The sequence below is a fragment of the Barbus barbus genome, assembly GCF_936440315.1.
Source record: "Barbus barbus genome assembly, chromosome: 16".
Classification (NCBI taxonomy): Eukaryota; Metazoa; Chordata; class Actinopteri; order Cypriniformes; family Cyprinidae; genus Barbus; species Barbus barbus.
The window spans coordinates 27044411-27059101 of record NC_136744.1 but is presented as its reverse complement, the minus strand read 5'-3'; the positions used below and the strand labels follow the sequence as shown (position 1 = coordinate 27059101).

General features: G+C 36.7%; 1 protein-coding gene across 3 annotated transcripts in view; it reads left to right on the top strand.

The window, feature by feature from the left end:
• LOC306882749 (AN1-type zinc finger protein 3 homolog) overlaps window positions 1–4884 on the top strand; it is a 30460-nt gene extending 25576 nt beyond the window's left edge. For 2 of the 3 annotated variants that reach the window (XM_079437604.1, XM_079437606.1), the window contains exon 6: window positions 2051–3598. In XM_079437604.1, coding sequence (XP_079293730.1) covers window positions 2051–2205 — 155 coding nt within the window. In that variant the 3' untranslated portion in view covers window positions 2206–3598. Of the gene's footprint in view, window positions 1–2050; window positions 3599–4455 lie in introns of those variants that run through there. The other variant, XM_079437605.1, reaches the window with a different exon arrangement.
• Window positions 4885–14691: the final 9807 nt, after the last annotated feature.

Sequence of the window (14691 nt, the reverse complement as noted above, 5' to 3'; positions counted from 1 at the left end):
GAACTGCCTCATTTGAGCGAATCTCTCATGAGTCAGGCAGCACATTATGCTTTGTTCATGGTTGCATGCAGTCAGTGAGAACAACTCCACGTTATGGTTTTCTTTCTCATCAGACAATTCAAAAGCTGACAGATCATTATAATATATATGCACATTCTTTTTTACCGTGTGGTTGCAGCTTCAGCGACGTGGCTCCTGAATAGCGCTACATGATGCACTGGTGTGTGCAGTGCCATGCAGCTCTTCTGTGGCTACAGTAATTGAAACATTGTAAGCTTTTAATCATCTCTGACTCATTAAAAACACCATGTGTATTAATGAATATATTAAACTGCTTAACGAGACTTTCTCCTTAATGAGGCTCTTAAGACGGAATGGATTTTTATTTACTTGGAAATGAGCTCAGATCACAGATTTTACTGTAAGAAGTCAGCTTACGTTTTGCCTACCTATCTGCCTTATTTTTCCCGTAAGAGTGTGCCATGTGTAAATTCTATGGGTCTAGCTTTCGGTCTCATTCCCATCCAGCTATTTTTAGCTGTACAAAATTGCTTGATATTACAAATTGATGTGTCCTTCCAAATTATTTTAATGTATTGTTTTAATTATGAACACACTGTTTTGTAGTGCAAGCAGTTTGACCGTTGTTGTTCTCGTTATTTCCCTATAGCGTCTAATGAACCGGAAGTCTCACCCATAGGCTTACTTCAGTGTTGAAGAATAAGTTTGATAGTTTGTGGTGTTTGCTAGCACATATATTGCTCAACTTGGTCTAAACAATTTGATGTCCAGTAAACGTATCTTTTAGTTACTAATGCAGCTAAGCTTTGAACAAATATAAATGCACAACTTTTGCCATGCCAGTCAAACAATTAAATTACACTGAAATAAAAGCTAAAATTGGGAATTTGATCCCAGGATCATGACAGTGAATTTTGCAAGCACCACTAAAATCTAGTTATGATCTCATCATTTTTACACTCCCAACCTATGCTTTTCTCATTTTTAGTTAGTGGTGTTTGTCTGCATAGTTATTTCTCCATGTGGTGTTGGGGATTTTAACACTGCACATTTTGTCTGGCAGAATGCCCTTCTTTATTATTATTTTTTTAATTTTCTATTTTTATTATGTGTTTGTTTACACTATTTATAAAATATTTATGCAGATTTCAGATTATTTAGCTTCTAACACAGATTTACAAACAATTATGAATACCCAATTTTTGTCATGCCAATAATACATTGAAACCGAAATTGAATTGGGAAAGAATAAATGGCCAAAAAAAAGAGACCAGAGCCATATGTAGAGATTTGGGGTTATTTTATTGATTTAAAATTTTTAAAAACTTTATTAAAAAAAAAATAATAATATATATATATATATATTTGTTTGAATTGAACTATTTATTAAACCGTTTTAATTGTCACGTTTCATATTTCACTTCTAAATAATATGAATAGCACCCTGGTGGCAACTTGTGCTTTTTATTTGTTTGTTTGTTTGCAAATTATTTATTAAATATTTTTGTTTTTAATTTCTCATGTTTTTCATCTCATTAAGCTGCAAGAAAATCTAGATGCACAATTATTTTCATTCCAACTGAAAACTGAAATTTGGAGAGGTTAAAAAATGGCACTGAAGGATGGCCCGAGCACTATTTAGTTTTAGGATATAGAGACTTGGAGGAGGCTCTATTTACTTGTTCCAGTTCGTAACCACCTCCAACAACCCATCATGCCAGAGTTTCACTTCTTTTTACTTCGAAATGATCTGAGAACATTATAATGTCTGTGCCAGCTCTCTGGCGTTCATTTAAAAGAAGCCAACACTTCAGCAGGGTTAACGGTGACGTAATTAGTGACTTTTCGGAGCCATTCCTGATGTCTCAAAGAGGCGGCGTATGTGGGGAACAAGACGTGCACTCAAGCATGCTGTAAAAATTCGTTAAACTGAGTGTTATGTGCCGTGCTATTAAAATCAACCTTGAGCAGATTATACAACACGGTCATCTCATTCTGATCGCTCTCCCTCTCTCTCTCTCGTTCTCAGGTTATGTGTTCTGCATGTTGCACCGGTTGCCGGAGCAACACGACTGTATGTTTGACCATCTGGGCCGCGGCCGAGAGGAAGCCGTGCTGAAGATGGTGAAACTGGACCGCAAGGTGGGCAGAACCTGCCAGCGCATCGGAGAGGAGTGCTCTTGAACGCCCCCCTGCATACACACTCGCAAACACACACACACACACACGTATTCACCGACCACATGACTCACTCACCTGTTAGTGGCATCTTTTTTCCTCCAACACATCTCCAAGGACCTACACCCCTGCTTGACCTCTGACCTGTGGCCCCTCTCAGTAGCCTCGTGCTCATCACACACAGGCGACCCGCACAGCCTTAACTTTCTGTTATCTGTCCCTCCTCACACCTCCAAACGCAGGTCAGACGAATTTGGCGGTCTGTACTTTGGAGAACTGCTCTCGTCTCAGAGGCTGCGATCGACTCCAGGGGAAACACATCGATCGATCGAGACCTCTGGGAACTTCTGCTCCGGACGTTCCGATGACAGACACCGACCGAGGGAAGGGGGGGTGACCTGGATCGCTCAAGTCACCCCGTCCCGGGACAAAACGAAAAAGAAATGCCGGCTCTGCCGCGTCCCGTGGGCTCGAGCCGCGTCAGAGCCGTGCCCGTTTCACTGGCGTACACTCACACTCACATATGCACTTACAGCCGTGTTTTCAAACGCCGCTCGGCACGAGGGCCGAGGCGAAACCAGACGGTACCCTTCGGTTTGGGTTCGGTTGGGAAAGGGCTGCCCACAGCTCATCTGAGAACTAGTTCGTTCAGGTCTGAATAAACACACTCTGTAACCTCGTACGACTCCTATCAGCCCTTGCATCATGCACTCTGCCGCTTTTAAAGCAGCTGAAGATCTCGTGGCTTTTTTTGCCCTTTTTTCTGGCTTTCTCTCCTTCATTCTGACTAGTTCCTGTACTTTCTCCTGCCTGCTCATGCTAACCTTTCTTTCTTTATTCTCTTGATGCGTTCTCTCTTTTTTTTTTCTCTTTCTTTCCTTCCCTCCCTCACATATTTTATGGAGGGATGTGTTCAGCTCTGGTGGGAACGAGGAAGGCGGAGTCTCAATTTACCTGCGCTTTTTTTGTTTTATTATTATTACTTTGACTGGTTTTCTGTTGAGATGTCAACATGGACAGAACTGAAGAAAATAGATGAATATTGTGTATCTTAAGAAAAATCCTTATTTAACCTCCTTTGTGTTTCTGGTTAACTCTCACTCTAAGCATAGAGCTGCATTACTTTGCCCTTTTTAGGTTAACATAAAAAAAACATACAAAAAACGAAGATATGGATAAGATAAAATTCTGTAGCCTTTCTTTTTTTTGTTTTCTTGTTTTCCTTTTTTTCCTTTCCTCTTTTGCTGAAAAAGAATAAAACTGGATTAGAGGATGTGTGGTATGCTTTTTCTTTTTTACTATATTAAGAGTTTTTTTATTTACATACAGAGCAAAAACATGTTGATTTAAACAGCTGTAGAATGAAATATGCGAAGAATTCATAAATATACTAATACACTACCAAGTTTGGGGTCAATATAGTTTTTTGGAATGAAATTTCGTATGCTCGCCAAGGCTGCATTTATTGGATATAAAAATACAGTAAAAACAGTAATATTGTAAAATATTTTTACAATTTAAAATAACCACGTTCTATTTTAATGTAATGTAAAATGTAATTTATTCCTGTGAAGCAAAGCTGAATTTTTCAGCATCATTACGCCAGTCTTTAGTTACATGCTCCTTCAGAAATTATTCTAATATGCCGATTTGCTGCTCAAGAAACTTTTATCATCATCAATGTTGAAAACAGTTGCAATTCTTAATACTTTTGTGAAAACTAATGATCTTTTTTTTAAGGATGACCTTGTAATGTTTTACTTGTGTAAAGCACTTTGAGATTTAACATTGAAAGACTATAGAAAATGTCATTATTTAAATGAATATAAAGTTCAAAAGAACAGCATTTATTTGAAATAGAAATCCGTTGTAGCATTGTAAATGTTTTTACTGTCATTTTGATTAATGCATCTTTGCTGAATATAACTATCAGTTTCTTCCTCTGCTTTAAAAACTATACTGACCCTAAATTTTTGAGTGTGTGGTGAATCTGTACTTCAATATAAATGCCAAAATGGCCGCTGGGTAAACCAGCTTTCTTCAATAAAGGTTTTAGCCATAATAAATAATTCCAATGGACCTTTTATGTGCAGAAGATACTAAAAGAAAAAGACAGAGCTTGAACATGCATGCTGTTCCAATAAGTAAACCGAGCCCGATTTGGAACAGGGCCGACAAAAATTCTCATTTTTAATGTGGTTAAAAAGAAAAATTGTCAACCAGCATAAGGCAAACATGAATTTCTTTGACAAATAGGTTAGCCGTAAAAGCTGGAAGCACAACCGCAGGACAGACAAAAATTAGCGGGCTGGAGGAATGGCTTCATAAATTCCCCTGGATGGAATGAACACCTGTGACCCAGTTTCTACAAAACCTGCATCATATGGGTCTGACGGCGACCATTCATAAAGCGCTGCTGTTTAAGGTCAGTGATGTGTAACCTGTGGTGGAGAAGCTCTGATCCTGGATCCCATGAGCGCAGCGGAGGCTACGGTGGTCTGGAAGCTTTAAGCCCAGCTATGAACTCATTATGGCTGTGTCTGAAACCCAAAGGTGGCTGTCTCACTGCCAAGCCAGCCAGTGACTTAATACAGGGGTTTTTCTTTTGTTCCAGGCACAGCCAACATTTTGTGTCATACGGTGGTATATAAATAAAACTGCATTTTCCATGAATATGCTACATTTTAATGTCTTCTGACGTTTTTTATTATGAGACTTAATAGATGGAGAGAATTGAGATAAATTGGGGGAAATTTTATTATTGACTTGACTTGGAAAAATGTCTTAATTATACTGAATTCACCCTGACAACTGACAAATCAAATTCACCTACAACATGAAAAGCATCTGTTTTTAAATGCATTAAATATCTGTATGCCCTTTTCAACTGTAATGCAAAGTCAGTGCGTGTTAATAATTAAAAGCAACATTCCTTTTTTACTCACTAATTCATTTTTTAAATTAATAATGTTCATTTTTAGAAATAACAAAACACATACCACGGTTTTAAACTGTATTTGGATATGTTTGCCTGATTTTGGTGACAGTCCTGCAAAAATATATATTATATAAGTTTTCAATTGTGTGTATTATAATACAATAGAAGTAAAATAAAGTAAAAATATATAAAAATAGAATACAAATCATTCTAATTGGCTGACATAGTGCCCATTTTTATCAATTATCCATTTATTGTTGGTGCTTCAATGAATAATCTTATCAATGTTTTAACATTATTAATAATAATTAATGAATATATATGTATATATATTAGCAGCAAATCAGCATATTAGAATGATTTCTGAAGGATCGTGTGATACTGAAGCCTGGAGTAATGATGCTGAAAATACAGCTTTGCATCACAGGAATAAATTATATTTAAAAATGTATTCAAATAGCAAAATAGTTTTTTAAATTGCAATATTTTTTTTTTTTTTTAATAAAAAAGCAGTCTATAATAAGTAGTGTGTTCCTGGAAAGTGGTTAGCAGTTGTGTTGTGATGGATGTAAGGTAAGCGGATGATGAGTGTTGTGTCAGCAAAGACAGGAATCTCTAATCAAATAGCACCTTCAGATGCAGCGCGGCCAGCCGGTGTGCTGAGACTCAAACAGGGCCACTGCAGCACTGGCAGCCACTCCAAAGGCAGATGGGCAGATCAATCAAATAAATGGAGACAAAATATTCCTCATAAACAGAGACTTTTGATAAATATGTGGCTTACTGTGCCGAAACGTTCAAACGAAGGCACTGCATACTGTGCAGAGTTCAGCATTTACTGAACAAATAAAGATGAAGCTTGTTTTTTTATATGTATATATATATATATATATATATATATATATATACAGTCATGGCCAAAAATATCGGCACCCTTGGTAAATATGACCAAAGAAGGCTGTGAAAATTAATCTGCATTGTTAATCCTTTTGATCTTTTATTTAAAAAATTATCAAAAATCTTACCTTTCATTGGATAATAAGAATTTAAAATGGGGGGGAAATATCATTAAGGAATAAATGTTTTTTCTCAAATACACGTTGGACACAATTATTGGCACCCCTAGAAATTCTTATGAGTAAAATATCTTTGAAGTATATTCCCATTCATATTCACAATTTTGAGCAGTCCAGGGTGATTATGAACATGAAATTATCCAGCCATGGCTTCCTGTTTCACACAAATATACATAGGAGGGAAACAAAGCCCAAATTCCCTTAATCATCCATCACAATGAGAAAAACCAAAGAATATATTTCTGATGTGCAGCAAAAGATAATTTAGCTTCACAAATTAGTGAAGTGGCTTTACGAAAAGAGCTAGAGCAGCGAAAATTCCCATTTCCACAATCAGGGCAATAATTCCAATCAACAGAAAATGTAAAAGATCAAAAGGATTAACAATGCAGATTAATATTCAAAGCCTTCTTTGATTATATTTACCAAGGAAGTCAGCATTACACTTTTACGATAATTTGTATATTCTTTCTCTTTGTTTTGTTTTTATAATTGTACAGCCTTAATTGTTTGATGTTTTGTATGGTTTAATAAACAAAACAAAAAAAATATATAAATAAAAAAAAAGATTCACGAGCCTACTCTGAAGTCCTGAAGTATCATTTCAGATCGGGATCGTGCGCGGATCGTGAATCATTCAATTCGCGAACCCACTCCAAAGTTCCAATCTGAATCAAAAGATTCATGAACCCGCTCCAAAGTTCCAATCTGAATCAAAAGATTCATGAACCCGCTCCAAAGTTCCAATCTGAATCAAAAGATTCATGAACCCACTCCAAAGTTCCAATCTGAATCAAAAGATTCATGAACCCACTCCAAAGTTCCAATCTGAATCAAAAGATTCATGAACCCACTCCAAAGTTCCAATCTGAATCAAAAGATTCATGAACCCGCTCCAAAGTTCCAATCTGAATCAAAAGATTCATGAACCCGCTCCAAAGTTCCAATCTGAATCAAAAGATTCATGAACCCGCTCCAAATTTCTAAACCAAATAATTCGACCCACGCTTTGTAGTCCCAGTTTAAATAATTATTTGTGAACCATTGTTTCTGATCGAGACTTCGGAGCATGGTTTGTGAATCATTAAATTCGCAAAATGATTTGTGAACCCACTCCAAAGCTCCAATTGAAATCAAATGATTCGCAAACCCGCTCCGAAGACCCGATCTAAATCAAAGGCTTCATAAACCCGCTCCGAAGTTCTGATCTAAATTCATGATTTCTGTAATGATTCACGAACCATCATTTCAGATCGGGACTTCGGAGCGAGGATCATTAAATTTGCGAAATGATTTGTGAACCCACTCCTAAATCACAATCTGAATCAAATGTTTCGCGATATGTGAAGTTCTGATCTCAAACGGTTTGCGAACTCTCTCCGAAGTCCCGATCTAAATCAAATGATTCCCGATACGCACTTTGAAATCCTGATCTGAATCAAATGATGCACGATCCGATTAGAGCACTTCGAAAGTGGATTAACTGATTCAAAGTTTCGAAAAGCTCAGTTTCTTCCATCACTTTACATGATTTTTTAAATCATTACAAGCTAAATCGAAATTTGGAATACATTGTATTATATTATATTATATTTATTATATTATATTATGTGAGGGCTCAGATTGGCCGTCAGTCCCCATCAGAGCCTGTTGTAGTCTTATCTTGATGGGATATTGTAGTGCTGTAGCGGATTTGTCCACTTGTAATCCACTCAAACCCTGATCCTCTGACGGCCAGCGGTTGGCCGGTCATGCGGCTGTAATCCAGGCAGATTCTTCACAGCATCCAGTAACAGGCGTCCCGCTGCGTCCTAATGCTGTTCTCCCCCAATTAGCCTCGTGTTTCTCTTGCACTTCTTGCAAATGTTTTCCTGAGACGGAACGATTTGTTCTGGCTGATAGCAAGTGAAAGCAAATTACCACTGGATTAATGGAGTGAGTGTGTGTGCGCTTGTAGGCCTTATGTGTGTATGAGGATGTTTTTTCTAATCAAGTTAAGATGGCCAGTAGTGGACGTCCTTATTTACGGTCATATTAGTCTGTGTGGAGGATGAGGGAGGAGAGACTGCAGGGTGTCTGATGTGATTTGCGTTCATTATCTCTAAGAGTCGAGCTGAAATTACATCTCTTGTTAATACACACTTTGTTCACTCCGAGTCTTAAATGAACAATCAATCTTAGGCTTTTAGTGTCGACATTGACCTCTCTCGTATCTCTCTTAATCTTCTGCTCTTTGCATGTATTCAATATCATTTGCCATTTAATCCATGATATATACTATAATGATTCAAGTAACTTTTGTGAAAATAAAATGTCAAAATATGGGTGAAATATTGTAATTCAGCAGATGTAAAAAATGAAAAAGCATACTTATTCTGATCTGTAGGCCCTACTTATTAAAATATATATCAAGCGATCATACTAATTTTATTATATTTTAAGTGATTAAAAACTTCTTGCTGACAAATGGGTAAGACCTCGTGGTTTCGCTGAAAAAAAAAATGATACAACATTTTTTTTTAAGGTAAGTGGTTAAAAACAATTTATTTTAGCTACATTTAATGTTTTTTTTTTTTTTTGGAAAGTTGGTCAACTAAATTTTGTTATTTAAATTTAGCTAAAATAAATTGAATGCAACCACTTACTTAACATACTGGTTACCACCAATTAAAAATTATGTTTTTTTTTTTAAATCTAGAATTATTGAAAGAAAATTTCTACAGCAAAACTTTGTGGCTCTGGGCAGGTGTGTGAGGGTGGGCTGTGAGGTTTCTGAGTCACTGTATTATGAACAGCTCAAAAACAGCCACTTTACAGACGCTGTGAGGAGGTCTTTTGCTAGTTTCTCTGTTCTTCTCCCTATTATCATCTGAGCTCTCTCTCTCTCTATCCGTTTCTATCTTGCCCTTTATACAGGCTGCTGAGGATTACTCGTGGACAGCTCAGAGATAAACCAATAAAATGGATAAATATTTAATGACACATCGGTGCTGGAAGGGATAAAACAGATAAGTGAAGGGATTCACTCTCAGATGAACAATAGTAGAGAAGTTCAGATGGATAAAGGGATGATGAGCGTTTTATGCTCAAAGGCGACAGTCGTGTCAGTGAGATGGTGACTTGAAGCACGTGTTGAACTTAATTTTATTTTAAAGTTTTTAGTTGTGAGTTCAGCAGTTCTAATATTTTTAATTTCAGATTTTTTTTTTTTTTTTAAATGTCTATATAGATTTTAGTTTTAGGTTTTGTTCTTTTAGTACTTCAACTCTAAATAAGAAAATAATAAAAAATGTTGATTGTATTAGTACTTAATTTTATTACATTAACTTTATTTTTTTATTGAAAATAATAAAAATGATTTTGCCTTCATGGTGAAGGCTTTACCTAAATCGTCCAATTATGTGTCAGATTGCACAATACTTACAAATTCTCACGAGATCTGATTGGTTGGCTATGTTTGGAATAGCACACTGCTGCATGCTATTTCTGCAGCATACAGTATGTAAATTATGCAACTTCTTAAAGTGTTTACCATTGCATTATGCTTACATCTTTATCCAGTTTTATTTTGAAATAACAGTATTTCACAGTATTCAGTGTATGTGCAGTATGCAGTAAGCCATGTCCTAGAAATTCATACACAATTCATACAAACTGATGAACATAAAGATATTAAACATGGTTTAATAAATAACTGTTTAGTGCTGCAACTGGACACCACTGCAACGTGACAACATGGCACACAACTGTTTTACATATTCAGCATAATATATACAGTTAGTAGGTAGTGTGCACAGTAAGCAGTATTCCCAATACAGCCCTGGTGTAGTTTGTTTGCTAATTTGTAACAGAAAATGCATTGTGGTTAATTTAAAGATGATCATAATTATGTAAAGAAAAAAAGTGAAATACAATACAGAATGCTATAGCCTATATGTGTGCTGGTTTGCTCAGTTAATAAGAGGTGTTGATTCAGAGCGACATTTGCTCTTCATTAACACAGATTTCTGTTTATTGAATGAGGTGAATTGCTATAATCCGTCTCATTTCAGCGCTGTTAACCGCTTCATACGTGGTCAATATGTTGAGTAGGTATTTAACCGACACATCAACACCCTTAAATCCCTCATATAGTCAACATCAAATGCAATCCTGTTGATGTGGAATGTGAAGTGGACACTGAACAGATGCCTGTTTGTGGACTGGAAATAAAATGACATGACTGCATGTACAAAAGGGAAGTTATAAAATATAAACGTGATGCTCATGTAGATGGTGTAAATTCATAAACGTCCTGCCTAATCACAGAACATTCTAGCAAGTTTCTCTCAAAGCAAACATTCTTCTAGGAATGTTGATAGAACTTTAACAGCTCTCTGGTCGTTAATAACTTATTCAAAAGAAGATATTATGATTCAAAAGTAACTTTCCATAATGTTTGCAAAATGATAAAATGGTATTGAATTCCATGGACTCCTTAAAATGGAAAAGTTTTTAAACTTTCAAAAAAACTGGATGCTTTGAACAATCAGAAATAGCAAGGAAAACGTTCTTATAACAGCCTAATTTTATTGTGTGATAATATTTTTACATTTAATTTTTATTAAAATTTTTACGTAAAGCAACTGAATGTAGTTTTGTGTATTTTTGCGACTTTGGAGCCCCCAAATCTACTGTCGTAATAATATCCCTTAAGTTGCTGTCTCTTTTGGATTTGTATCATTTAATTTAAAAGCCCTCTTTGTTGTATTTTAATTTTGGAAACATCTTATGTTCTTATTATTTTATTTGTTTACTTCTTTTCTTTTCTTTCTGGTTTAGTTTGGTTTATTTGGAGGCTTTTTGTTGCTGTTGTTGTTCTATTTTTGGTTATGCTCATCCAAGGCTGAAACAGTTTTGATTTATTCTGGAATATGATTATGTACCTTGTTTGGTTGTAAAGCTGAAAAAAACCCAAAAAACTATTGTAAATATACGACTGTCGTAATTACAGTGAATAGCTGCACACATGCGTTTGTTGCTGCCACAAAGCAATTAGCTCTTTTCGGGAATTTCTTAACCGTTCACCACAGAGCAGACGTTTGGAAAAGAAACACAAGCCATTCGTCTTATTATTAGAAGTAAGGTTGCCATCAGAATGACTTTGAAACTGTTATTTCAGGGTAAAACACGTACAGTTCCTTTAATAGTTGATTTGACTGCAATAATTGCCATCATAATGGTTTTAAGAGCTATTTAAATTCTGGTCGTGTTTCATAATCAGACTCGATCAGTCTTGCAATGCTAGTTTGGTCCACTTTGCTTTTCAACAGGAGCAGGAAGAGAACGCCTGACCGACATGAACAACGGCCAAAAACATCTGGGTCAAACCGAATTAGATCAGATCGCAATAATAGAGTGCCGGAGAAAAGATCTCGTTCGAAATATGGCATAGAAATCTCCAGAGGAAGCACAGAAAACAGCAGAAGTACTGGAACAGCGGGTATGGACTTTGCAGTCAGAATGTCTAGTGATTATTTCACAGGCTGACTGTGAATATGTAGTTTAATTGCTTCTTCAGTATGTGGCCTAAGCAAAAGATTCCAACCTTGAACCTGTCGATCTCTGGCAAATCCAGCGTGTATTAAACATTCAGCACGAGGTTAAAAACTAAAGATGAATTAAACATAATTAATTTACGCTGAACAATATTCACAGCAGTCAATTCACACTACCGTGGGGTCAGTAAGAAAAAAATAAAAAAAGGCTGAATTTATTTGATCAAAATGACAGTCTACAACTATAAAATTGTGAAATATTGTTTCAATGAAACAAAATATATCAAATGTTATTCATTCCTGTGATGTAAAGCTGATTTTTCAGCATTTATTACTCCAGTCTTCAGTGTCACATGATCCTTCAGAAATCATTCAATGTTGACTTGTTACTTAAAAAATATTTCTTATTATCAATGTTGAAAACAGTCGTGCTGCTTAATATATTTAGTGGAAACACATTGGTTTAAAAATAAAAATCTTTTGTAACATTATAAACGTCTTTACTGTCACTTTTGATCAATTTAATGCATCACTGCTGAATAAAAGTATAAAAGAAAAGTCCAAACTTTTTAATGGCTCTGCAAGGTGTAAGATTGGTGCGTCTGTCAGGTAGTTGTGTGCAGACGGCTCTGTTGCTGCTGTTCTCATGATTTGCAGTGAATTTCAACATTTTAATTTCTCCTGTCTCGCTCCCTCTGTCATTTCCTCCCTCTCCTTCTCTTTTTTTCTCATCTTCCTCTCTCTCTCCGTGTCTCGGTGGCTTCTCTTATTGATTTTTCTGTCCCCTGGACTCTTTAAAACAAACCAAAGTGGAGATGATTGTTTTCTTTGGGTAAGTTCTCTCTCTCTCGCTCTCTCTCTCTCTCTCTCTCTCTCTCTCTCTCTCTCTGACAGGGGGTCTTTTCCGGTGTCTATCTGTTTTCTGTTGTTTGTGAGCTGAGAGGGCACTGGTGTCATGGAGAGCTTTAGTGTTCGGTGCGTTCGGAGCGGACAGCTTTGGAATATCAATCAGCCGCTGCGAGTGAACCAGCAGGAAAACTAACACACTCATCTGATGGCAGACTGATGGAGAGAGAGAGTGAGCGAGAGCTCCTCAGCCCAGAGGGACTCCAGCTCTGCCTGTAGCCGCTCACATCTGATTGGTGGAGAGATAAAAGTGGTTCAGTGCCCACCTACGACGACAAAGTGGTGCTTAAATATACGTGAATGCTCTCGAACATCTTCTTTCTTTAAGCCAGGTGCTTTAGGTGGATTTGTAGATTTCCAATGTAATAAAATTAATCTGCGAGCCAATAAGGATGCAAAGGCAATAATGTTTAGTTGTCTCTGAGTCAAATTTGATTCATCATCTGGAACACCAAATATTGCAAATTCAGCACATGACTTCAGCTGTACTTCACACACTTTAGAAAGTGTATCAAATATGGTTGACCAATAAGCAGTAAGGGTGGGGCACGTCCAAATCATGTGAGTCAGGTCTGCTTCACCTGTGTGACACCTAATACAGGTTTTGTCAAAAGTAGGATTAAAGGAGGCAATCCTTGTTCTGCTTAAGTGCATACGATGCAATACTTTAAACTGTATTAAACTCAATCGGACACAGGAGGTACTACCATTCACTTTATGGAGGGCATTACTCCAAAGTTCCTCTGAAAATACTACTCTTTCTCCCATCTGCGTCTAATCTTGTCTGTTCCTACACTCTTTAAAGACATAAGAGTTGTATATATTCTTGAAACAAGGCCTTGTAAGTGGAGGGGTACTTCTAACAGATAGTCAGCGGGTGACTTTGAGGGAATGTTTGGAAATGACGAGCTTTGGGCATTCACAAAATGACCTACCTGAAAATAACGGAAAAGGTCAGATGAATTAAGATTGAATTTGGAACACAGATCATGTTTAAATGCAGAGTCTTGCAGGGAGGAATGCATGATTGTTGCATATTGGACTCTGAAACAAGAGTGCTCGTCTTAACTTCAAATGCTGACGTAGCTGAGTCCATATTTTAAGAGTGAAATGAACAACTGGATTTGATGTATGTTGTGCTATTTTAATAGGTAAGCCAGATGTTATTAGGGCTTGTAAAGAGGTTGTTGTGAAGGATTTTGATTCTGTTTCGTACCAATCAGTACCTCTTGATGAGCGCATCCAGTAAATGATCTTTTGGACATTAGCCGCCCAATAATAGTATAAAAAGTTAGGGAGAGCTAAACCTCCGTCACTCCTATTTTTCTGGAGAAACTCTTTACGAATCCTAGGGATTTTCCCATCCCATGTAAAACTGGAAATAAGTTTATCTAATTTGTTGAAAAAGGTTTTGGATAGGAAGATGGGGAGGCACTGAAATAGATATAAGAATCTTGGAAGAACTATCATTTTAACACAGTTCGCTCTGCCAACCAGAGACAAATGGAGAATCCTCCATTTTTGTAGATCAAATTAGATTTTAGCCAATGGAGGAGTAAAATTATTTTCATACAGTCCTTTGAAGTTTTGAGTGATATTGATTAAATTTAGATATTTCCATGCTAAAGGGAACACCCCTAGACATATGCCTAGCAAGTGTGTTAACAGGCATGCATTCACTTTTAGAGATATTCAACTTATAGCCAGAGAAGGTCCCAAAATTGTGCATTGAGTTTCTGATTCTGCATTGAAATGGTTTAAGTCCTATGTCTCTGATCGCTAGCAGTTTGTTGTGATGGGTGGTTGCAGGTCTGAAGTCGGTGTGGTGCACTCTGGTGTTCCCCAGGGATCAGACTTGGGCCCTTTACTTTTTAGTATTTACATTTTTCCTCTTGGTCAATTTTTAAGAACACTTGGTCTTGACTTTCACTTTTATGCCGATAACACTATATACATTCAAAACCAGATGTCAATATGCCTGTGTCTTTTCCTTCTCAATGTTTTACTGAGATTATGTCTGAAATAGTGACAAGAC